Consider the following 26,638-nt stretch of genomic DNA (forward strand, 5'->3'; position numbering starts at 1 on the left):
ATTTTGGTTGATTTTATATGTCATGATCAAGTTGGAGGAATTTTCCACTTCCACATCTAATAGAACGGTTTAGTCTAGTCTTAAATTTACCATGGATTGCTTCAGGTGTGTCCTACTGGTTAGTCCCAATGCAGATTTTCAATTTAGAAGTAAAATTATATTTTCGGTCAATATCTTGTGAAGCGGTGGTGTTTTTTTTTTTTTTACATTAGCAAATTGTTGCATGCAGCAATTGTGCATTTTATGGACATCATTGTGGTCCTTAAACCCAGGCTTTGGAGGCCCCTGACAGTCAACATTCACGCCAACACTTCTCATCTTTTTTCCAGCATGACACTTCCATATAATCAGTTTCACAAGTCATCTGGTTGTCCTATAAAGCCAAGTTGAATTCAAGACAAACGGGAGGCAAATATTCTTTGTCAATTTATTAACAAAATGATAAAATAAATAAATACAAATTGATCAAATGCTCCTAATATCAATTTCTTCCCATGTTTCCTACAGTATTTTCAAAACACTGCATACAAAGGACTCATCACAGGCTCAATACAGGAGAGGTAAGAACCAACTGACTCACTCACAATATCAGGCGAACAAACAAGGAGAAAAAAATACCAGATTGAGAGAGAGAGAGAGAGCTCCGTAACAGAAAAAAAGTCAAAAAATAAACACACTCCTTTTTAAAATCATTATGAAAAAATACAAACAATTTTACAAATATTCATATTGTGTAATAAACCATTTACACTAAGATCAGCTCACCAGGTGAACTTTTTTTTTTAAATAACTCATGTCGCTACAATGTATCCTGTTGTGTTTCATCAAGTGGAAGATTTTTTTTTTCCTCTTTTTGCACGCGTAAACGGAAATGTTTTCCAATTAGACAGCTGACTGTATATGAGGTAACGCTCACACACACACACACACACACACCCACCCTTGCTCAAACAAACACACTCACTCACAGACAGTGCACAACACCAGGAAAAATCACAAAGACAAATGAAATGCATCAATAGTACAAGAAGGCCACAATTATGACTAAGTAAATAGTATGAAAAGTGAACAGAAACTACATTGAAACTACAATGATTTCATTGTCACTGGAATTATAACGTACCATAATGAATATGGATGATCTACACACTAAGATCAACAAGGTGACAGGATGAACAGCTGGAATGGGTCTGAAATTTTTTTTTTGTTTTATGCATAAAATGTACACTGCAAACGTTCGCTTTTTAAAAGTTCTAAAACCAAAATTGCAAAGCCATACAGATAACTTAGAAAGCTGGCGGAAAGCGTTTCCCACACGTCAGAGCCGTAAGCTAGAGAAGAAATCAATCATGACGGGGAAAAAAAGTTGAATGATATGTATCTCGAATGCATATAAAAAGGCAAAATGTTTGCAGTCTCTTTGGGTATACTGACTTAAGAATTTGAATGCGTGGCTTTCAGAAGTCCCCCCCCCCCCCTTTCTTCTAAAACCCCACCCACAAATATCTTCTCACAACCACTGGTACCCCCCCCCCCAACACCCCATCCCAGCGCCCCAAGATAACAATAACATTCAGCATGGTGTGCTAGCAAAGGCAGAATTGAATGAAAAATAACGGTCCATGAGATTCATACACAGCAGAAACGCCACATTTCCGTCTTTCAAAGAGCCCAGAAATGTGGCCAGCAAATAATTCCCTTCTGTAACTGTACATGAATTTTCTATTTTCTACAGATGCCATTGTGAAAGTGTATATTGTTCATAATTTAAATAAAAAACAACAACAACAACATAAACACTGCAAGTGTTTTTAAGAGATGTACATATGTATACTGTTTTGTTTTGGCATCATCTTCGCCAGACATGTAAAAAGGAAAGTGACAGAGTTTACATAAAAATCTTTACAAAATAATGTCGAAACTAAATGCATATTAAAAAAGTCTGACAAAAATTATATAAAAAATTTGCATAAGAAGGCATGCTTTTTGTTTAACTGATTGGACAGGTTGGTGTTCTTGGGGGTTGAGTCTATCCAATCAGATTGCAGGTTTTCTTTGATCAGGTCAGCCTGGCTAATAGTCAAGGCCAAAATCGAAATACCTGATTCAGGTACAAGTTCAGTACGCTAACTCAGTGACTGAAGGAGAGATGAAGGAAATGAAGCGAATAAGAAAGGGTGTAAGTCTTTTAAGAGCAGAGTGTTACGTATGACATTAAGTAGTAGTCACTGGCCTGAACAGTCCTGTTTTGTGTTACACGAAAAAAAAAAAAATGTCCTGAATAACACACTAAAGAAGAACTTAAAATGAGCATAGACACTTAAGTGTTTTGAGGGGAAAAAAGTAATACTTAGGACATTCCTATAAAAAGTGCATAAAGACAGGAAACCATGACTTCCTAAACTTCCAGAACTTTTTTTTTCCCCAATGAATGTCAATCCAAAAAAAAATTCCTTTCGCCACAGTTTTCACACAATTAATATTTTGCTGGCACAGAGTGCTCTGATAAACCAATTAATTAATTTAAAACGCATTATAATGAACAACTCCTTTTTTCTTTTCACAGACCAATTTTGTGCAATCACTAAGATATACTTTTGTTCAGAGTGTATAAAAAACTCAAGGCAACTCCTTGCCTCTTTAAAATATAGCCTACTCTTAAGGGGCTCTTTAACTTCACAGCAGATAACTAGATTTAGTAAATACAGACAGGACTAGACCAACACAAGCACATCACTACAACCATTTTACTTTAACCAAATGAAATTACAACAAATGTGCTTCCAATCAAAGTTAACTGAGTGATGTTTTAGAGAGAGAGAGGGAAATATGACCAGTTTATGAAATTAAATTCAGTATGTAAAAGGTTGAAGGCACTCTGGGCACCTGTACAGGAAGGATTAAAAGTAGAATAAATATTAAATATTCTCTAGACTGACAATGGTGACTTCCGCAAGGCCTTTAAAATTCATGTCGGTATGTTATGCCACAATAATGGTTGCAATGATATGAATGTTTATCCGTTATTACCCAGTCCTGGCTCAAAGGGTAACAGGGCATTATGGGAATGTATTTAGTACAAGTTTGTACATTTTCACAGTAGATTGTGAGAAATTGCAGCACATTGTTGATATAACCAAGATCCCATCCATTAAGAATTACAAATTGGGTTTTAAAGCCATGAAATCCTGACTAATCAAGATAAATACATAATTTAAAAAAACAAAACAAAACAAAACCGTAAACATCATCCCAAAAACAGAATCCATATTGTGGTAGGTTATCTCTCATGTTTAAACAGCCAGAATGAGCAAATCATCGTCCTTTTGAAATCAGAGATATCCTAAACAGATATGTGGAATTTGATATGCGTAAATTGTTCAATCCTTGCCGTGGCTGTCATTACAAAGCTAAAAGGGATATGCTTTTTTGGAATGGCCTGACATTAACGTAACAAAAGGTGCCAGCTGTGCATTACTCTTAAGACAATTAAGACTTAAGATGTTACGTGGGACAGGTTAAGATACTATGCAGCACAAATAGAAGCCAGCAAAACCCAGCATAAGACTGTCATAAACAATGCTTCCTACTTTGTATGTAAGCAACTGGCTGTTGTTTTCCTTTTTCAGGATGTTATGTTATGTGGGCGAGCGTAAAAACCAAAGGATAAGATTTAAGCGCTTTTGAAAATTTAGCTCAGAAAGTCTCTTTAGAGGTTTTTAGTGCGATTGCTCAAGTTATCTGCAATAACGCTTGTGCTTTAAATGAAGGGTTTTCTGTAGTTTCTTTATTACTCAATTTGGCTCATACATCAAACCCTCAAGTTTAAGACAGCAAATTGTGACAGTCATTATTGTTTTTTCAAAGACAAATAAAAGATTTTGGAAAAATAGGGATGGGAATAGTCTAATATATTCTTGACTAAACACACGGTAAGAGGATATTTCCATTATTTTCAGTAAAAAAAGAAAAAAGAAAAAGCATTTGGCAGTTCGGAATTCAAATAAAAACAGACACTCTTTATGCAATGTGCATCTCTCGAGATTGAGGAAGCTGCTTGCATAATTCATGCCAATTTTAAACACCATTGATAACAAATGAATGGTTCGTGAAACAGAAAAGCACTTATTATTCATCAAAGACTAGGAAGACCTGAATATGTTTTCTTAAAAACGCGGGGGGGGGGGGGGGGGGATCCACAAACAGCATTGAGTACACACAAACTAACTTTAGAACGAGACTCATTCAATACACAAAACCAACACCATTTTTCAGACTAATCTATCACACATGATTTGTTGCAGTTACCAAGATGTGATTTCTGGTGTAGCTTCCTCTTCCAGCCCTTTGTCAAAAGATCTTGAGAGGCTTTGCCATGCGCTCTACCACTGATTAGCCTGAGATGACATGGAGACGGGATACTTCTACAGGTAACTGGGAAATGCAGACAAGATGTAGAGTGGAGGGGTTGCTATAAGCAGTCCTGATTTAGTCTAACCCATGCCAACAACAGGAATCTAAACCTCTGCCATGTCACTGGCAAATACTGATGGGTCGATTTTTTTTGTCATGTTTGGAAAGAGAAGCTTTTGGTATTGCCGGTCCACTCTGGCTGGAGATGCACAGGGTGTGGGCTTAGTCATGCAGTCTTTGGACACGTCTGCCCTGCCTTTTTCCTCTCGAGGAGAAGACAACCTATGAAACAAACCCCATGTTGGAGGCACACACTGGTCTGATCTGATCAATCATCCATCATCTTTATCACCATCATCATTATAATAATAATTATTATTATTAATGTTATTAAACTACTATTTTTGTTTTTTCATCTAATAATTGGCATGACATCTCTTTCGTAAATCACCCTTTTCACCCACAAGATTGGGCTCTATTAGTCTACAAGAAACAAGACTACTTTGTCTTGGATGTAGAAGTACTGTTGACACAGTTTTACCATTAAAAAAAAAAAGAAAGTAAAGGGAAATGAAAGAAAAAAACCCGAAACATTTATTTGGATATAGATAATATATATATATATATATATATGTATAATATATATATATATACGTATAGATTGGCAACTTTGTGCACCAGTCCAAGGTGCAATAGGAAATCTGTTTAAATGTTTTGGTGATGTAAGTGTGTTTAGTGTGAGACTGAGAACTATTTGGGGTTATCCATGCTGCTTAGAGGAGCTGGCAAAGCCTGCTGAGAAGGTTCTGAGGTTTTGCCGTTGTTGGTGTTCACGCCATGACTTCCATCTTCCTGTAGCTCTACTTCCATCTTTCCAGCATCCTCTACACAACTGCTGTCATTGGGAGGGATGTTCTCAGAGTCTGCATCATCGACAGCACACTTCTCTTCTTCTTGGTTCAAGATGGTACAAACACAGTCCGTTCCTCCATTAGTCTTTACATCCCTGGCCTGAGGTGATTCCACAGGCTCCGCCATTTTTGCTGTATCTATCATCTCCTCGGCAACTGTGGTTTTGGGAACTTCCGGGAGACTTACACCTGATTCACCTGAAGCAGCCTCAGGTGTGACTGCGGCCGCTGGCTCTGCCATTTCGCCCACCTCTGGCTCTGCCTTCACTTCGGGAACTGCTACGGTGACTGGTGCTTGCACACTAGGCTCGGTGGGACTCTCCTGCACACACACTTGTGTAGCCTCCTTTGAGTCTTTGATGCTCCCTAACTCTGTGCAGTCCTGTTTAGAATCCTGTAGGATGTCTGTCTCCATGGGCTGAGTCAAGTTAAAGCTCTGGATGAGGTGGACCAGGTGTTTTACCTTGTCCAGAGAGGCCTGCATCTCCTTCTGACGGGCAAGTATGCTGTTCTTGGTCTCCATGCATTTCTGTTAAATAAAAGGAATACAGCATTATATAACAAACACAACTTGTTCAAAAATTACACTAACATTAGGAATACAACCAACAGTCATTAAACAGAAAAGAAGAAATGCCAAGATTGGTTGTGAAACCCTAGATGGCACAGACTGATGGGTCCTTAAACGTAAATTAAGATATTTTTAGAATTAAACGACTTGTCAGAACCTGATTGGTTCATGTTGCATATGCAGCCAATAAGCTTGGTGCTTTACATTTAAATGGCTGATTAGCGTTAGCTTGAGCATTGCAGCGCACTTTCAGAGTTCCTCTGAAACTGTCTACCTTTCCCAGCTCCGTCTGTATAGATCTGCTGTGGGTTATTTTATATGCTATGTGTGCAGCAGCAGTATGTCTTAAATGCTCATAGCATCATATTGGCTTGTGTATTGGCTGTAGGGTTGCCCCCTAATGGTCGACAAAAATAGACTTGGTAGACCCACATTTTTTTTTAGCAGCAGATAAGAAAATGAAATTCCACACAAAGCGGTGAAATCAAGCAGTCTGTGACGGACAAAATGTTAACGGCTGGTCTATGTGGTAATATATTACATAGGGCAGGACATAGGCTAAACTCACCTAATATTCATTGACCTCAAATACGACTTATCAGAAATATGTATGTAGTAGCAACTTTACATGGCAACTCAATCTAATGTTATCCCAGAAAAAGGTTCACTGTTCATGTGTTCTGGAAGTTGCAGTCTGGAAGCTGAACAGCGCGCTTGGGCTACTGCATGACAGATGGAAGCAACGCTGTGATCATTTGCTCTTCAAATACGTCTTCATTTTTGGTTATACAGATAAGAGTAATGCATCTTTCGTATCTGTAAAGACTCTACTTTTATTCGTGTGCACTCAGAATAAAAACAAAAGTTGTGCTTTTGTAAAATAATTAAATCGAACAGGATGCACATTTTTTGCCGTCTAGGACTCCGTGAACTTGAACATGTCACTTCGAAACTATGTGAATTCTTGCCTTATTACAGACAAGAAGCTTTTAAATGAACCTATTCAAATAGAAAACATATTCTCAGATGATCTTATCCGTATGAAACATGCATACAGGTGCATACTCTGGTGATGACAAGTCAGTGTCGCCGATTTCATATCTTAAACCAAAAACACTAGTGTACCAACAAATTATTAAAACATTAATGCAGTGTACTTGCTGTGTTCCGCTAATTATGTTACAATTATGAATATAAAAATGTATAATTATTATATTTGCTGGTGCACTGTGGTAAGCCTTTTTTGTGAGCTTTTATAAGGCTATGTAGGCAACTAAAGGTACATTATTATGATTTATATGGTTTATTAATAAAAGTGCAACTAATAGTAAAAATAAATAAATAACTCACTGTTATAGAATTGCTGAGCTGTTTCACTCTCTGTTCTAGTTGCTCTCGTTCCACCTTTAGTTCAGCACTCCATTTCATTAACTTCTGCTTCTCTTCTTCTTTTGCTGTTGGACAGGGACAAAACACTATGGGCTATAACATAGATGTATGCATTTGGTTATAAATAATGGTAAACACTTTATTTTAAGGTCCAATTTTTGGCTATCGATTAGTTGCTTATAAAAATGTATATTACTAGCATTTTGGCTGTTTATTAGTAAATATAAAGCACATATTAATGACTTATTCTGGATGACCGTATCATAGATGCCTTAATCCACCTCATATCTAAACTTAACAACAACCTTACTAAGTATTTATATTAATAAGCAGCAAATTAGGAGTTTGTTCAGGGGAAACTCCCAGTTAATAGTAAATATGTGTTCCTTATTCTAAAATGTGACATAAATAATAAAAGAACTTACTTTTTTTTTTTAAGAGTTAAACTGTAAAATTAGGGAACAAAATTCTACAATTGAAAATCTCTACCTTCTTTGTAAGCAATGTAGGAATGGACGATTGCTAGGGTTCCTGGCCATGGAATGGCCTCTTCCTTCTTCAGAATCTGTAAAAGAAATTCTCTCAATAACAGACCAGTGCTGTGCTCAGTTGACCTCTGGGAAGCCATGAAAGAAACGGAGATCAATTGTATATGGCAACAATGATGAACAACATAACTTCAATGGGAGTGCTTGATGCTGTTTTACACTTACATGATGAGTGGAAAAAAGGCACAATCAATACCGAACCATGTGAGAGCTTACAAAGGACGAAACAGCCTTCATGCCTGAAGAAACTCATTTTGTGTAAGGGGAGAAAAATGTACTCTTTTTTTTGTACATTTTTGGCTAGGATAGGGAAGTTCTGATCTCTCAGTCAGTCTTCCATTTCTAATTATATAAAAGCGTGTGTGCTTTAAAGAACTGAATTCCAGTTAAAAGGAGACATCACTGACTGGCCTGGGAAAGGAGTAGCCAAGGGCTCATTGTGCTGCTATTATTTACCTGGTCTTGACATTTAGGACAGATCCACATGCCTTTGGGAATGTTTTTGAGGGGTGGGTCCAAGCAGTCGAGATGGTAGACGCGCGAACATGTGTCACACATGAGCAACTGTCCACTGCGTCTGCACACAGTGCAGAAATCCTCATGGATGTCTCCCTGTCAGGAAGAACGGCAGGTGTCAGTACCACCGCCCCCTTCTGTTCCGGACCAATCAAATGACAGCGGGAAAGGCGGGAAGGAGAGGCACTGACTGCTGATTGGAGGTATTTGTCTAGTGGCACACTGGTGACTGGATTCTTCACTTAGACAGGGAACTGGATATTTAACTAGTGGTTTTATTACTTCTACTATTATTGGGATACCTGGAAATGAATCACTATTGAAAATGTACCATGTGATTATGAGTAATGGGTATTTCGGCTTAAATGCTAAGATATGGTTTAAAGATTTTTTTTTTATACTATACTATAATTACTTCAGGCCTGATATTTGTGTGGGAAGTAGAGAAAGACTTTGTTCACTTTGTAAGGCTGCTGGCTCCATTTCAACAAATACAACAAATAAACACATGAATGACAGTGCTGGTAGGTCAGTCTTTCTCTTTCAAGGGTGGATGCAGGACATTAACGGGGGTTAACTTGCTCCGGTACACTTTGAGGTGTACAGGATGAATGCAGTGAAAGGTTTTGGGGGGTAAGGGCAGCCTGTGATGTAGAGAACTCTACTAGAACAATAATAATTGTGGGGGCTTTCAACAACATGGTCACCCCGACTTGGCAGGTGGCTACTTACATCCCCGGAGCTGGGGCTGGGCTGGGGGACAGAATGAGGGTGGTGAGAGAGGGGAAAGCCCCCCATGTCAGGCCGCCCAGGGGCTGGGGAGACGGGAAGGCTGCTGGTGGGGGAGAGCAGGGGGTTGCAGCCCAGCTCCGGCACCGCTGTGCTGATGGTGGTGGTTGTGGTGGTGCTGTATTTGGGAGGGCGACCTGAGTGAAATGAGACAGACAAGAAAAGAAAAACAAACGAAAAAGAACAAAACCAAAAGGAACAGAAAAAATGGAGGAGGAGGAAAAGGGGAAAAGAAAGAAAAAAACACAAAGATGAAATAAAATAATGGCATTTTCTGGTTGCAACATACCTTAGAGAGGGGATCCTCATTGGCTAGCATGGAAACAAAGGAAAGGAGGAAGAGAGCGAAGGAGAAATGGAAGGGAGGGTCACAAAAAGCAGTTAGTGCAACAGACGACCACAGCAGCATGCAGGGAATTTGAAAGGCAATGAGCAATAGAAAGGGTGAAAAAAAGTGTGGAAAAGAGCTGAACAAAGAAAGTCTAAACTGAAATCTCAATACATTTCTCTGCAGGTGGCTCCTACATGAACAAGCAATGCATCACTCTAAAACAGGCAAAACAATATAAACATAACATCTAAAGCCATCAAAGTAGCAGATAACCAACAGACTTTTACCAACTCAAGCCAGTGCTCAAGTCTATAAGTAGAATCCAAGTCAGATCTTTCAAGAATAAAAGCCCAAAGGCCAATTGCATACACAGTCACCACTTTAAGGCTGTGTCTTAAGAACTAGTTTGACCAACTAGCGGTTAACCAAGTGGCTTTCAGTCTTACTTTTCAGATTCAAATTAGATCAATTTAAGATAATAATTTTAGATCAACTGAATTGCAGAAAAAATATTTTAGTCTAAAAAAAGTTTATGCAACCGTCCACAAGTCAACCCTCAAGTCTTCAAGGTGGAGTTCATAGCAAGTCTTTCAAGGCCAAGCTCAAGTCAATCCCCAAAACTTTGGGGTGAAGAGCAAGTCAAGTTGTTCAAAGCCAAACTTAAGAAACTGAATCACACATGCGATTCACACTGAATCGCACATGAGCAGTCTCATCAGCTCCTCTGTTCTCGAATCGGACGTTCAGTCAGTGTACTGTTTGAGTACATGAATTACTCCGGGATATTGGTTTGTTTTAACTCAGAGGGAGTCTCAGCCATGTTAAAAATGTTAACAGCTTAAGTCCATTTGTGGATTAATGCGTATTGGAGACACGAACCGTTTAAAACGATTCAGTTCAATTTGGTGAACTGGTTCAAGAAGATCCGGTTACATCGAGTGATTCGTTCGCGAACCGGATATCACTAAACTGCAGTGTTTTGAACTCGCTCACAACAGACACAGAAGAGAAGGCAATGCTGAACAAAGTTGTAGCTTTTGCTATTTTTAGACCAAAATGTATTTTCGATGGTTCAAAAATTTTAAATGACCCTCTGATGTCACATGGACTACTTTGAAGATGTTTTTATTACCTTTCCAACCATGGACAGAATACCGTGCACACACTTTCAATGGAGGGACATAAATCTCTTGGACTAATTCTAAAATATCTTAAACTGTGTTCCAAAGATGAAAGGAGGTCTTACGGGTTTGGAACGACATGAGGTTGAGTCATTAATGACATAATTTTCATTTTTCGATGAACTAACCCTTTAAATCTTTAGGGTGTAGAACAAGTCAAGTCTTTAAAAGGTTGTAGCTAAATTCATTATATTGAAGCACTGCTCTGGAAATCAATAGCAAACCTCAAATCTGAGGTGAAGCAACAATAAGAGGATATATTTCTCCCTCTAAGGCTACTGAAATTGTTCACAAGTCTCTGATTTTGGTGTCTCAAGTCAATTGCTAACAAGTCCAAAACAAGCCAAATTCTCCATCACTGAAAACTATACAAACAGGGGGAGCAGTTCCTCAACCACTATAGGCCACTTTTTAGGTGTATTTAAACACTGTAGGTCTGCAGAGAGATCAAACCCTAGCAAAGACACAAAGCAGAATTGCAAGAGAAAGCCGAGAGGTGTCTATTATTAGTTGTCTGTTAGGTGGTACATAGAAGCAGCAGGGCTACTATACATCAACTTAAGCAACTAAAGACAGGCAGGTACAGACCTCTCTTCCGGGTGCCTTGATGCAGTGGAGTGTTCAAGTAAGTGACAGCACTCTTTTTCCTCTGAGATGTATGAGAGAAATCAGAATGTTAGAGCTGAGTTGGAAGTACAATCAAAGCTCTCAAAATCAGACCAGGAGGAGGAGAGAACTACAGAACATTTGTCTGTACCTCAGGTTCAAACACTGCTCCACTGTACACTGGGTTGGCTGTTGTTCTCCTCTTACGTTCTTGTCTTCTGCTCTGAATCTCTGGAGAAAAAAGGACATCCCATGCACATCTGGTTACAAAACATCCTTATTACTTTAATTCAGTGGAAACCCTCACGAGCACCACTGACACCAGTGGGACTTACCTTCAAGATGGTCATATGTCACCAACCCAAGAGACACCATAAAGGCAAGCTTCTGAAGAAAGAAAATTTAATTTATTATTTAGGATTCGAAAAAAAAAAAAAGACATGATGGAACTCTGTGAAGGTGCACAGTACCTGTGGGCTCTCCTCACGTTTGATTTTAGCTGGAGGAGGAGAGGATGATGGTGGTGTACTTGAGACCACATGTACTGGTCCCCCCAGTGGTTTCACAGTCTGATGTAGAGAATAACATACAAGAAAAGCACACAAGTCAAGTGAATGTTTGATTTTTAGAGCAAGAACAACAGCTAAAACTTCTCCTGTCAGATAAAAAAAGGTCTTATGTTTGGAGCAAACAATCAAGGTAATATAAATGGGTGCTCACACCTTCAAGTCTGAGTTAAGGTTGCTGATCTGAAGTGTCTGAGCAGGACTGATGACAATGCCTGTGACTTGCGTGGTGCCACTGGTGACTGCAGTCGTAGTCTTGTCAATGGTGGCACACTGTTGTCCGTTCACGATGTGCACCTGATGAATGGGCCCGGCAGAGGCAGGAAGAGATGACGTCAGCTTGGTGGTGAGCATCAGGGGCCGCTGGATTAGAGGAGCTGCCACCATGGGAGGAGGAGCCGGAGCGATGGGCACATTGATGGGTGTGGGGGGTTTTGGTCGAACCTGTGCAATGGTGGAATAGGGTTGGGTCACAAGCAGACCCTGGCTTGCCATACCAATCGACCAAGAAAGCCACTCTGTTTCCATGCCCCTAACATCCATGCTGTTTTGTGTTAAGTGGCAACCTCAGCCATAAGCAATGCCAACACTGAGCTCTGGTTCACCTCTCAGTGACTAGTTTAAAAGTGGATGAAAATGTGTGCAGTGCTTAATATAGGAACACCAAAACAAACCAGGAGCAAGAGTGGGCAACTCTGGCTTCAGTTTCCACTTTCCTGCAGAGTTTAGCTTCAATCCTGATCAAACTCACCTGCCTGTAACTTTCTAGTAATCCTAAAGAGTGAAAAACCTTGACTGGACCTAAGCTCTGCAGAACAGTAGACTTGGAGGGCCAGATATTTCCACCCTTGCCTTAAAGTCATAGTTCACCCCCGAATTGGGTCGTCATCATTTACTCACACTTACGTCATTCTAAACCTGTATGATTTTCTTCTGCAGAACACAAAATAATACATTTTGAAGAATGTTTCAACTGATTTTGTCTGTATAATAAGTCAGTGCATCAATACAACACTGGACCTCTCTAAAAAAAGTGGTATACACTTTTTGAAAACAGTGACTTTTGGAAAAAAATCCTCTCTATTCTCTTTTGTGTTGCACATGTAACTCATACAGGTTTGGAACAACATGAGACTAAGTAAATGAAGGGTTCAGGTGGATTCATCGGAGCTCACTGTAGCATTACGTAGCTTTTTGAGGTTAATAAGTGAGGAGGGGGGGTTAATGATAGGTTCAGCCAAAGCAAATATCAAAATTACAAAACAAAAGCAGAAATTAAAAGCTGCAACTGACGCAAAAGCATTATTACAAAGGAACAAACAGCAACACAGTCTTACTCTCAAACACTGTGTCTATACCAGGCATAAGCAATGTACATACAGTAATAATATGCCAGTTTTCATACCAATGGACCTCTGCTGAGTTATTCACCCAAATGTTTATACAACTATTGAACAAGTCATGCAGCTTTGACACTTTCAGTGTAGAAGACTCAAGCCAATCCACTATAGACACAGTGCTAAGGGAGCTAACTCGCTAAATAAAGCTGAGATGGAGCATTTTTAAACATATAGAAATGCATTTTGATAGTATGGACAGAAGCGGGCCTTTGAAATAGAGCAGTACTAACGTGGACAGAATTTTCACTGGTCAACAGATGCCTAAGTCAGAGTGCAGCATAAAAATTATACTTTTTCTTTAGGCTGAATGACTGAGCGCAAATTTCACAAACCCGGTTTTTTTTTTTTTTTTTTTTTTACACAATATCCTAAATGAAATCAACAGAGCAGAACATATAGTGTGTAAGCACCCTAAAGCAAAGAGAAAAAAAGTGAGCAGACAGTATCACAGCAACAGACAGTGCTGCGAGGAGAAGGTGAGCATCAGTATAATTTGGTGGAAGAAAACTGAATTTGGGTCTCTAGATGTGGAACTGTGATATCTTGAAGTTTGGGTGACGCTGTTCAAGCAATTTTAGTTCCCATATTAAAAACTCTTTCAAGGTGAGAAGTATAAAAGTATCTTGAATCGGAATGTCTCTGTAAACAAAGGCTTTATAGACACAAGGCCTCCGAAACTAGGTTGTGTGTCTCTCTGGTGAAGTCAGTGTGGAACATACAGAAGGGGAGGGGGGCAGATCTAACAGAGACGCACCTGTGGCTGATAGGTGGGTCGAGGCGTCAATCTAGGAGGAGGGACAAACTGGGGAACTTTGATATGCTGGGCAGAGGTGGTGGTGGCCTGCACCTGTGACAAAACCAGCCATTTATTGGGCACTCAGCAGGTGACATGAAAGAAATTCACAAAACCGTTTGCTTTTAGAAGAAACTATCCCCTATTTGGTTACATCACAGAAGTATGTCACCACACACCCCTGCCAAGCACACCATTACCGTCAGAAAGGAAGTCATTTCATACTAACTGGAGACATAAACATCCTGTTCTAAACACATTAAAGCAAAGTGGGTCTGACTATGACTAGTCTACAGCAAGTTATGCAAAAACACAGACTGGCATTTCTACCTCAATTTAAAATTGTTACATTTAAGCTATATGGAAACACTAAGTGAAGAGGAAGAATTTTTAGCAGCTATTCACACTCACGACAATAACATTCTTGGACACGATCCGTGGGCCCGCATCTGTATCCTGATTGGGTAGCTTGCTGGCCACCTGAAGGTTGATTGGTGTGCTCTGGGAGTCGGAATTGGCGCCGGGTCTCGGGGGGTTGCTGATGGCAGTGACCATGGCGACTGTAGGGCGTTGTGTTGCCATGGAAGCAGGCATGGTGGAGGTGGCAGCTTTCAGCACGAGAGGTAGAGTCTTTGCAGTTATGACCGGCGTCACGGTGAGAGTCTTCTAGTCGAGGAGGAAGGTTGGTTGAGGGAAGCAGTGAATGAAGATGAGGAGACACAAAAGATGTGCTATTCACTACATTTTTCTGCTGTTAATGTGTACAAATTATCAGTACATGTGAGAGAAAAAATGGTCTGTCCTTGCCTTTCATCAAATATAATAACTTGAAATGACTTTTCATTCCATTGATATTAGCTAGAGAGCAAGTACTATTAGAGAATGTTAACCAATCACCTATTGAGCCACTGATTTAAGTCACATTGCAGCTTTGGCTCGATAAAATATAGTCCAACCACATTATTTTTTGTTGTTGAATAGTTTATCTTAGAAATGCACTACAAAATAATATTAATCAAATGAACTTCCTACTCCATGATTTTTTCATATTGAATATTCAGTTTCTCTTAGAAACATGCCACATCACACATAAAATTTTTTTTGCAAATGCCACTGTGTGGATTTTATTTCTATTAATAGGTCGACAGTTAATAAATACTATGAAAAATAGTGAATACTTTGTTAAATAGTATCACATTCACTTTAGATGGTCTTCCCTCATCACACAAAAAGAAATTGAAAACAGAGAGGCTGTTTGAGGTCGTACATTATTGGCCATGTAAAAAAATGTTTTTTACACGCTGCCCTCATTTTTCAAAAGTGCAAAGCTTATTTCAGGGACAAAGATTCGTGTGTTTGCAATTACAGAGTGTGCTTTTAGAACAAAGCACTGCAAAAGAGTCTGGGAAATAGTTTTTCAATAAACTAGCTATTTGGCTAATTTTTCGCTACACTAGAGGAATCAAATTCATGTCTTAACAGTGTTAAACATTCCACTGCAAATCACATCGGAGTATAACGCTTTTCTACACATTTTGTCTACAAATTGTGAGGTGTTTGGGAGTGAAGTGGTACCTGTGGCGCCCCCTGGTTGTGTGGAGGCCCTGTGGTTAGCTGTGAAGCGGGACAGGCGGGCGTCAGAAGCACCGTTTCACCGTCTGTAGTCGCTGGGAGCATCTGCAGCTTCAAGTCAGGCTCCTGTTTCACCAGCAACTCCTTCCTCAACTGCTCCACCACTTTTTTCTGAGAAAGCGAGAAATTACTGGGAAATTATACATCCATACGCTGTCACATTGAGGAAATGGTGATTACAGAGAAACAAATGGTTCTGAACATACACATATGCACTTTTTCCAAGAAATAAAAATGGAAAGAACTCCCCTCTCATCTTGTCTTTTCAATATTGAGTTAATATCTGGTCGCAGCAGTTTCTAATAATAGATCATTAGTCACCAAATTCCCTGGTTTTCTTTGTTCTGGATGTGAAGCTAAGCCATGGTTTTTATTCAGTCAGTCTTAAAAGACCCTTCAGGTACGAGACCATCTTAACAACACTGGAAATGCTTTTAAAAAGGCCCACTGAGCGCTACACACACACACACACACACACACACACACATACACGCAGAGAAAAACGTGATTGAAATTCATCTCACACACTCTGCTGCCTCAGAGTCCTCTGGAGCCAAAGCGCACCTCTGAGAGTGCAACCACACACACATTCCTCAACAAAGCTCTTGCGCTAAGCACAACATCAAATGAAAGTCTCTTCCTCAAAATTAATTTTGACAAAACTATTTTTCTCTTTAAGCGGGTGATCAATCACATGGTAGCAGCTTTAGACTCACAAGCAGAAAGTTTACATACGCAGCAGACCTCCGTGCCAGCTGCGGGCCTCACATCCAGGCTCAAAATCACATAAATATAAATTCATGATGCGGAAAGAGTTATACAGAATTCATATGAATGGAGCCGACTGGATTTAAAAAGAATCTGAGGAAGCATTAACCTTTCGACCTGATACAATACACACAGACAGAAGTAATATTTTATGGAAAAATCAAATGAATATTATGATAACGTGAAGGTCATATTTTATTCCAAATTCAAATAGAATACAAAAAAACAAATATAGATTGAATTTAAGAACAATTATCATTTGTTGCATAGTGACATTATTTTCATTGCGCCACTGTTTTGAAAAATTCATAATAAATAAATAAATAAATAAAATAACTTATTTTAAATGAATATTAAAGATATAATGTAGATTTTTTTTATTAATATTTTGAGACCGTTTTGTTTTTATATTCTCTGTTTTCATTTTAGGTTTAATTATTTTTTTGTGCTTTTGTAGTTTACCTTTGGCAACAAAAAGGTTTTTGAATTTTATTTATTATTTTTATATTTCTTTTAATTACGTTAGTTTCAGTTTGCTATAATAACTTTTTTTTTAGCATAAACTAAATGCATAGCAAAAATATATTTTGATTAAAACAATAAAATAAAATACATTATGGCTCCAAAAGTCTGAGACTGAATTAAAACTTTAAAATCAATCGTTTTACAAGGCAATTTATGTTGTTAGGATATGTATATTTTTATTAAATTCTAACACATAATATGGTGAGTGGTGAGCTAGACAGATTCTTGACAGGTTTCGTGAGAGAACTGAATTAGCATTCACTGGACAGTTTCATCATCTTGTGCTCTAATCCTCGTCTGGATTGACCAAGGCTACACACACATACAATATTTGCCCTCCACATTTGAGTTGAAAAAAAAAATCAGATCATCTGTACTTCTAGTGATCTATTCTTTCTCTGCTTCTCAGGATAAAAGCTCAGAGCTAAGCCAGCGATCTGCGAGTCAGTAAACTGGGACAATTCTCAAACTGGAAGTGAAACATTGCCCCAAAACAGCTGTGCTACAAATCCAGACTTTTCAAGAAGCAACTGAATAAGTGCAATCTCTCAAACACTCTGAGAATCTGTTTCCAACTCCCATCAGAAGACGAGAGATGCCCCAACACACACAATTAAACGCATGCACATACTGTACACTGCTGCATGTAGTTGCTAAATGCACAGACGACTGTCCTGCTTGCTCTTTTCTCAACCACAAAACAATTAAACATATCAGTCTTTGCTTGTTTCCGCTATCATTCGGTCATTAAAAACTAAAATTCCCACATGATCCAACATCCACTTCAGAAAACCAATAAGACCAAATCAAAAAACGCTTCATTAAACACAAACTGACCTGGACACAGAGATGTGCTGAAAACACACTGGTGTTTTTGTGGTGTTGCTTGAAAAATTAAATCTGCTTCAACTAGAGTTATTATCCTTTACTTAATCTATTAAAAGCATTTTGGAAGGAACATAAATAAAAAATCTGAAATAAAATAGAAATATTAGATAAAAAAAACTAAGTGGATTTGAACAGTAGAAGCATTAAAATCACTAGCTGGAAATAAATAAACAGTCAAACTAAACTAAATCTGAAAAGAGAATAGATTAAAAATATAAATAATAATGTTTAAAAAGTAGGACTGTCAAATCAATTAAATCACCTCCAAAATAAAAGCTTGTGTGTACTGTGTGTGTACATTTACACTTTCATACATCTATATATTTAAGAAACATTTACATGTGTGTGTGTGTGATTTATATTATATACAAATATTACATACATTTTACATGTATTTGTAGGCATTTTTATATACATAATATAATACAAACATGAAATGGAAAATGGAAATATAAAAAAACTAGTACAAAATACATAAACAATACTAAAACAGCACTGGTTTCAACATCCCAAAACAACCCCAAAAATGACACAATCAACCTTTGCTCACTGACACATATTTGTCGTATTTAATTCATGTGTTTCACTGTTGAAAGCATTGACTTCAGCACCCGAAGCAGTGAATGACGTCACAAGCTCTTACCTGTTTCTCACTCAGAGCTGTGATTTTCGCCTGGAGCTCGTGAAGTTGTTTCTTCAGATCGGCGTTCTATAAAGAGCAAAGCATAAAAATAACTTATTTTTAAAAACCATGAAATTGGTGAACTTTTGTTTAATAAAATAATCATACACACCACCAAGCTGCCTTATTAGTATAGAAAATATAATACTCAGACTCAGGCAGTCACCTTAAAGCTCTCAAACAAACCAGAGGATTATTTCTGAAGAGCAACGTCATAAAGAGTATTTACCTGTGGATCCTGCTTCATTTGGGCAACAAGTTTCTATGGCAACAGAAAAGAAGACAAGAATTTGCCGTTAATTCTTCTGCCGTCAGTTTTGGAGGGAGTTCCAGACATGGTGTGCCATCTACAGGCCACACGTGGAACTGCAGCGCATTACACCTGCCTCACATTCAAACAATACAATAGCAGACGGAGCAGCAGGCAGCCTGCCAACGGCTTTCTGTAACTGTCCTCCAGCTACCAACGGTTTAATGTGTTCATTTGGAACAAACATTTTACATTTGCAATGAACAAGTGTAATTTATATGAAAATTGTTCATTTCAGTTGATGAGTTGATTCACTTGGGGTAACATCAATCTTTGAGCGACAGATATATTAAAGAAGTGAAAAAGACAGGGGAGAGTGGGGTAAGCTGTGCCACAAAGTTGGCAAGCAAGAAGAAATGAGATGTTAAATTAGTTCTTCCCCTAATTATATTTCAGGACATCTGCTGTTAACTGAAATTAGCATTTATAACATCAGGTAACACAAATGTCTAACATAGGCAATATAAAAGAGAAATAGTTTTATTCACATTTTCATAAACCAGACAGAAAATGTAGTGAAACAGTAGTTGGGCCACTTTTACAATTTTTAATAATGTAAAAATAATAAATTAAGCATTTAATAATTCATTATTATTTATTGGTATGCTTCCCCCCCCCCCCCCCCCCTAGATTTTATATATTTGGACAAAAGCAACTGATAAACGCATACATATAACTATTTTAAAATAAACACTTCATTTTAAAATTTCATTCATTTCACCGAAGATGTAGAAATTCATTTGATAAAAAGTTTGAAATCTCTCAACCACAAGCAACTCTACACCCCATGAAATGTCCATAAAAATAAGGCACAATATATTGTGTTAATAATGAGTTTTCTGTATAGGTGCTTTACCCATATTTTGAAGCACTGCGTTGTGTTTTTGGATTAAAGTAAACTTAACAAAAAAACAGCACCAATAATTTTCTACCCAGACATTCAGTTTTTCTCAGTTTTTTTTTTCTTCTCCTAACAAGGTACATCTACAGTTCTTTCTAATTACACAGTCACATGACAAAACCTAAGAGACACACTTTTCTTTAAATTAATAATAATAATAAATTCTTCAAAGTTTCTGCTGTCCACCAGTAGGCAACAGTGAGTCATGCGGGACCACAATCAACCGTTTCAGCTGCAGAAATCCCGCTTCCACCTGCCAGTCAACTATTCCAAGCCAGATGAAGACAAAACCAGACCCTCCAGTATGTAAAAGAACACCTGCTTGAGATGATTTCTTAAAATTGAAGTAATGGCTTACTCTTTATCTGCCCAGTATGACCCTGATTCTCCTCCTCTTCCTTTCTCTCCTTCCCTCCCTCCCTCCCTCTCTCTCTTTTTGTCTTTCTCTTACCCCACTCAGACAGCTCGACTAATTTTCTGCCTGCTGGGACACGCTGCCTCTGACTGCGAGGGACAAGAAGAGAAACATATCTTCATTTATCAATAAATGCAATGGAGGACCTAGAGACCTGATCCTGAAATCAGTCGAATCATCTATAAAACGTCTGCTTTAAAACAACCTGTTTATACAGCAACTGCGACGCTTTCTGGCATCACATTATGATTTTAGTTCTCAAGTACTGAAAATACAGTGACACTTCAGAATAGTTTTCCCACGTGATTTTACTGATTGAGGCCCATTTGCGAGAGCTCCTACCTGATGGACTTGTATTTCCACTTTCAGGGCCTCCTGTAATGTTTGCAATTCCATCATTGATCCAGTTCACCAGAAAGAGAGTCCCAGGAAACTTTCAGCCTGTCTAGAGAAATCAAACAAGAGAGGTTTTGCAGACTTTTTTTTTCTATGTTATGTATTTAAGCTTTATTTTGCGAGATGCACGGCGGTTGACTTAATCCAATACCACCACGAACGGGGAACACAAGACGGTATCTAATCGGGTTTGAGAGAAAAAAATGTAAATCGAGGCGTGATTCATGATGTCTCAGGTGGTAGTAAACAGACACGCTTTATTCAGTTCACATTCTGCAACTCCACACTGCAAGAACCTCTTGTTTAAGTTCAGAAAAGTATTTTGGACAAAAGTTTGACAATCGAGAAGATGGACAGGACTGTTTGCCCGACGGATGAATCGAAACAACCTTGATGCTTAGTGTAACAGTGAGTGAAACGGAGGCAGTGTTACAGACATTCATTCACTCTCATTGATTTTGGTGTGCGGCCCTGTGCCAAGAGGACAATTATAACAGAGGCTATTAGAGGACTTACCAGCTGGCACTAAGACTGGTGTTCACGCGCTCTCTCCAACTCCCTTCACAAGATGAAACACACACACACTATTAGACGGGGGAGAGACACTCCAATTCCCTCTCTCTCTTTTATACAGTCTGTGTAAAAAGGGGCAACACTGCAAGCGCAGCATTCAGCGGGCTTCTAATTGCTCATCCCGTCTATGAACCCCACGACAAAAAAGTCCTGCATCCCTGCTCATCTCCCAGCATCTTCGCGGACCTAAAAATATCTTCTCTGAAACCCAAGCATCGGATTTGTCTTTTGTGCAGTTCTGCCAAATGGAGTTCGGAGATATTAAGCGAAGCCTGTACTCGCCAGCGATGACATCTGTCATGACCACACGGCAGACGGGTATCTCAGGACCTCCAGCCTTCAATATACAGGAAACGGCATCCGCTCAAATCAAAGTGTATGAGTCACACTGCCAGTCGTTGATCAAATAAAATCTTTTATAACACACAAAACTAAATATTAGGATCACTTGCACTTTAAGAAGAGAACTGTGTCAGCTCGGGTGCCCGCAAATGTTAAGAATGATTATGAAAACCTAAGTTGATTATGTACATTTTCTTCATTTTAAAAGCATACTGTCCATATTTGTAATATATAAAATTATAACAATTCTTGAAAACTAATATGTGATCCTGGAGCACAAAACTTAAGAAGCTGGGGTATATTTTTAGAAATAGCCAAAAAAAAAAAAAAAAAACATTGTCTGGGTCAAAATAATCTATTTTTCTTTTATGCCAAAAATCATTAGGCTATTAAGTAAAGATCATGTTCCATGAAGATATTATGTACATTTCCTTCCATAAATATATCAAAACTTAATTTCTGATTCGTAAAAAGCATTGCTAAGAATTCAGTTGGACAACTTCAAAGTCGATTTTCTCAGTATTTTGATATTTTTGCTCCCTCAGATTCTAGATCTTCGCCAAATATTGTCAGATTAGAATAAACCTTACATCAATGGAAAGCTTATTTATTCAGACTTCATATGATGTATAAATCTCAATTTCGAAAAATTGACACTTAAGACCATAAGCTGCGATGGCTAAGTGGTTAAGCACCTCTACTACTAACTACCAGAAAACAATACAATACGTAAACAATACCACCCTCAAAATAATAATAATAAACAAAAAACAACAACAACAAAAAAAAAATAAAAAAAAATAATATATATATACCAAGTCTCTGTAAAAATTACAGGAAGTCTCATTATAATTATTGGGGAATTTTTCAAAAATATTGCTTTTGCACATTTAAGCTCATAAAAAAAAATATATATATATATATATATATAATTTTAATGACGTTTAAGGAGAAAGCTTATGATTAGGCATTATACACAACGTTACATTATATCTCAAGGTATTCTTTTAGTTGGAAATGTGCGTAGACAAAAAAACATCTATATATCTAACAATCATTCAAGCTCAACAAGAGCAAATTGGAAAAGTAAAGCAGACCATGCCAATTACTGTACAGAACGTACATACACTCGAGTCAGCCTAAGTTAATTGTGTTTATATTGTATTATAAGTATTTTATCGCGGATGCAATAACAGAGATTTATGTTGAAGCATGATTCTGACTGGCTTTTAGAAAGCATTTGAACATCTTAAAACAGGTGTCTTAAAACCCTGCATATTAAATATTTTTGAACAATATACATTTACATTTAAGTTTACAATTCACATGAAGGTTCTTATTTGCATCGGAAAGCTAAACAGTACAGTAACACAGGACTTTTCTTGTCTCTGTAAAGTTTTTAGTGACCTGTTGAAATGTTCTTTGTAAAACTGTACAACCAACCCAGATCAAATCTACATCCCAGAATAAAACTTTTAGCTGTAGTTTGCTGAATCTATAATGTACTTTGTATTTAAATTAAAACAGCTATATGAATTACATCAAAAGTTGAAACAACATATTACTGTAATCAATCGCGTACACTGTACAACAAAATATTATAACGGCACATAAAAACGAAACATTTTATTTAAAAGAAATACCTATAAATGTATCAACAGACAATCATGGAAATTAATTAATCCAACTGTTAACAACTGATTCATCCGAGTGCTGAGAATGAATAAATGTAATCAAACTGATATAAGATGGCTAAAAAATATCATACGAAATAAGGGTTGTGTGAATTATTGTCCTTTATAAATAGTATCCAGGCCTGGGTGAGGTAACAATATCACAACTACACCTGACAGGACAAGTTATAGGACTGAAATACTTCCAGTGTCATGTTACATAAACCAATACGTTTTGTTTTGCATAACTGCTTGATATTCATGAATTGCATCAACAAGAAAACTCCTGTGTATATTTTAATGTAGTATCATAAAGGAAATATATCCATTATGTACACTGGTACATGGACTCATAAATACCCAAAAGATGTGAAAAAAGTGAAACTACCTAGATAAGGAAATCAAAACCTAAAGAAAAAGAGCTCAACATCTCAGATGAGGGTGTAAACGCATTGTAAAGTCTCTCAAACAAGCGAATATCAAAATATTATACACATAATGAAAGCAAAATATGAGCAGAAAAACAAAGCAGATAGAAAGTTAATCAATAACAATAACAAACAAAAGGGTAAACATGTTACTGAAGTTTGACAAACATCAACAATCAGCTGAAAACTAAAATACATTGATTTTAAATCTGTTGAAAAGCACCTAGATTTAAAAAAAAGGCTTTACAAAATGTTCCAACTCTACAATAGTGTGCAAAACACTCTGACAGACAGTTAAGGTGCAGTTTGACCCCAAATTATCCTGAGCTGTATATGAAACCGGCGTTTAGTTCAGTACATCTGATCAGGAATGTGCACATGACAGGAAAAGTTCATCAGCACTTTGATTAGGCCACTATTATAAACCTCAGGGAAACACGGAAGATGATGCCCAAAGTGTTTATCGCAAGCATACTTTCACAAATATTCACAAAAGTGGGGAAATGCATGTTTGAATCACTACAATATGAGGGGAAAAGCGTTGTGTTTCTTTTGCACTCTCTAAAAGAATCTAAAACACATCAGCTCCAATAACTCAGCCTCCTCCAACCAAAAAAAAAAAAAAAAAAAAAAAAAGAGCAAAAAAGAAGCAACATTAAAAAAAAAACACTTTCTAAACAAATAACAAAATCACATAGCTTTAAAAAGCATCACTTTACCACCCACTCACTACAAGCCAAGACACTAAAAGCGTTGAAAAACTACCAAAATAGGAGTGAATCTTTTTACAAACCTGCTGCTGGATACAAGGAGCTTTCATATTGTGCTACGGCTAACTCTGCTAAAGCTAACAGGCCAACAGCACAAATTACAGTTAGATGGACTCGACTGAGCCGCAACCACTAATTCAAGCCATGCGTGAGCAAAAGATCTTCGGTTCTACCCTCTTTTATCCCCCCGCTGCCATCGGATACAATGTTTCCACTGAGCTGGAAACAACCGTTGCGGCAACAATGTATCCAGCGAAGTTTAAAATGTTACAAAATAACAAGACGCGCGGAACGTTCGGTTCACGCGCTGCACTTAGAAATACACCACAGTCTCAACTCCTAGAAATAAGCGGATATTTTGCTCCAAAACCATCGGGATCCTGACTTCTCTACCTACCCGATCGCGACGGGGTTAGGATTTGGAAAAGCGGCGAAGAGTCCATGAACGAGTAAAGTCTAAAAACGAGGCGCATAAAAGTTGCAATAATAAAAAAAAGATCCCAAGGTGCACTTACCCTCCTCTACTCACTTGAGCAGTAGTGCCTCTCTCTCCCCACAAATTATTTAAATAAATATTTACAAACACTCCGAGATCTCGGTCCGATCCGATGCCTCACATGGCTGTAGAGGTGCTCTGGGGTGAATTTAGCTAGGTTAACTACCTTATTTTTTGTTTGTTTAATTTTAATTTGTGTGTGTAAAAAAGAGAGAAACTGAGATACAAAACAAGAACTCTTCTTCAATCTCATTCACCACAGCCGCAGAACCCGACGATTCATCCGCGCAGGAAGAGGGAGACGAAGGGGGCAGGAAAAGTAGCCGTCAAAAAGCACAAATACTCCGAACATCCATCCAAACGATTCAGAAACATCGTGATTACTGTAAAAGTACGCGTGCTTCGTGTAAAAGTGAACGTGGAGTTTCCTTAAAACGTGTTTGGTAAGAGGACTATTTTTTGTGACGGTGCGGCGAATTTATTTCACTTTGCCTAAGGAACGGCTGTAGTGCGTCTCCCATTGCCTAGGGAAAAACCCGGATGTAAACTCGGCGAAACTCATCTGGACAAGAGAAGTGGCAGTCTAACTCACTCAAACTCATGGATATACACTCACAGACAGCAAAATACGTTTTTTTATTAGCATATTGGTTATATATTCATATAACCATAAACGAACCCAAATAAATGTTTATTTCTAATGTACAGTATTATAAATGGTTATATTATGCATACATTAAAAAGCGGCAGACTGTAATACAATAAGGGAAAGGTGCTGCTTAACGAATCTACCAATATTATAAGCTGTTTATTAATAACAATATCACTTACAAAACCATATGTCGTTTTCTTTTTATGAAATGCCCTTGCTTATGGGTTAATGAAGAAACACCCCTTTTATGACATTTGTGATTTAAAGAATGTCTTGAATTCCCCTTTTCTATGACTAATGTGTTTTCAGTTTCAGGTTTTTTTTTTTTTTTACGTTAAAAAGAAATACAACACTGTCCCAGGACTGTAAAACATTAAAAGGCAGACATTCCTGATAATGCTGTTATAAGTCACTTATATTAATCTTTTATAATTATTTATCTTAAAAAGTAAACAATTTTGTCTGCTAATTCAAAGTCAGTGAAACTGCCAAGAAGCCATTTTGTTGCCATGTGACAAGAAAAACCTCAACAAAGATCATGAATTTTAAAAAAGAAAAGAAAAATAACCTTTTGCTCTATATATATATATATATATATATATATATATATATATATATATATATATATATATATATATATATATATATGCATTCTTGTGTATCATTGACACTTATACAAAACATTATTGTTATATGTATAAACAGGATCCAGACAAATGCATTTAATGTCTATATGACTTCCTCAAAAGTATTAATAATTATACAGGCTCACACTGAAATATACAATCATGTTACCTAAACCCAGTTCCAACTCCTCTTTATGAATACTGTTTCTATCCACAACCTATTTTCAAATATGCAATGTAAATAAAAGTGTACACTCTTGTCTTTGTCAACACTACAGAAATCACAGATGTAGCTAATCTAAATTCAACTAAACGTTCAGTCCAACATGTTTCACTGGATAAACCGTCAGCATCCCCCCATCCAGACCACCATGTCTGTCTGACTCCACTTCACTCCCCCATAACCTAACATCCAGTCAAAGTAAATGCCGCTGTCACAAACGGTTCAATGTGTTTCATAGCTGCTCTTTGATCAAACCGAGCACACGTGCACCACCGCCACGACGCTTTATGACTGTTAACTGAGTAAGAAAGAGATTTAGTACAG

General features: G+C 37.8%; 1 protein-coding gene and 1 long non-coding RNA gene across 6 annotated transcripts; one reads left to right on the forward strand and one right to left on the reverse strand.

The window, feature by feature from the left end:
• The first annotated feature begins 505 nt into the window (after positions 1-505).
• Positions 506-20,484, forward strand: LOC127946806 (uncharacterized). The gene is made up of 3 exons (XR_008151175.1): positions 506-560; positions 19,910-20,022; positions 20,181-20,484. It is a non-coding gene; the product is annotated as an uncharacterized LOC127946806 (long non-coding RNA).
• LOC127946805 (PHD finger protein 21A-like) lies at positions 3,766-24,875 on the reverse strand. 5 transcript variants are annotated; one of them, XM_052543571.1, is made up of 17 exons: positions 24,833-24,875; positions 20,478-20,580; positions 18,739-18,771; positions 18,471-18,536; positions 15,590-15,757; positions 14,426-14,677; positions 13,976-14,068; positions 11,978-12,265; positions 11,726-11,824; positions 11,591-11,642; positions 11,407-11,486; positions 11,238-11,298; positions 9,081-9,274; positions 8,289-8,444; positions 7,774-7,849; positions 7,246-7,349; positions 3,766-5,853 (listed from the first exon to the last, which is right to left on the reverse strand). In XM_052543571.1, exons 2-17 carry the CDS (start codon positions 20,532-20,534, stop codon positions 5,164-5,166), a joined length of 2,469 nt encoding a protein of 822 aa, XP_052399531.1. In that variant the 5' UTR covers positions 20,535-20,580; positions 24,833-24,875; the 3' UTR covers positions 3,766-5,163. The 5 variants fall into 5 exon arrangements, with proteins under 5 accessions (XP_052399531.1, XP_052399532.1, XP_052399530.1 ...); XM_052543572.1 differs by having other exon boundaries at positions 11,591-11,639; positions 14,426-14,680; XM_052543570.1 differs by having other exon boundaries at positions 14,426-14,680.
• Positions 24,876-26,638: the final 1,763 nt, after the last annotated feature.

This window comes from Carassius gibelio, chromosome A25, assembly GCF_023724105.1.
Source record: "Carassius gibelio isolate Cgi1373 ecotype wild population from Czech Republic chromosome A25, carGib1.2-hapl.c, whole genome shotgun sequence".
In the NCBI taxonomy this organism is placed as follows: Eukaryota; Metazoa; Chordata; class Actinopteri; order Cypriniformes; family Cyprinidae; genus Carassius; species Carassius gibelio.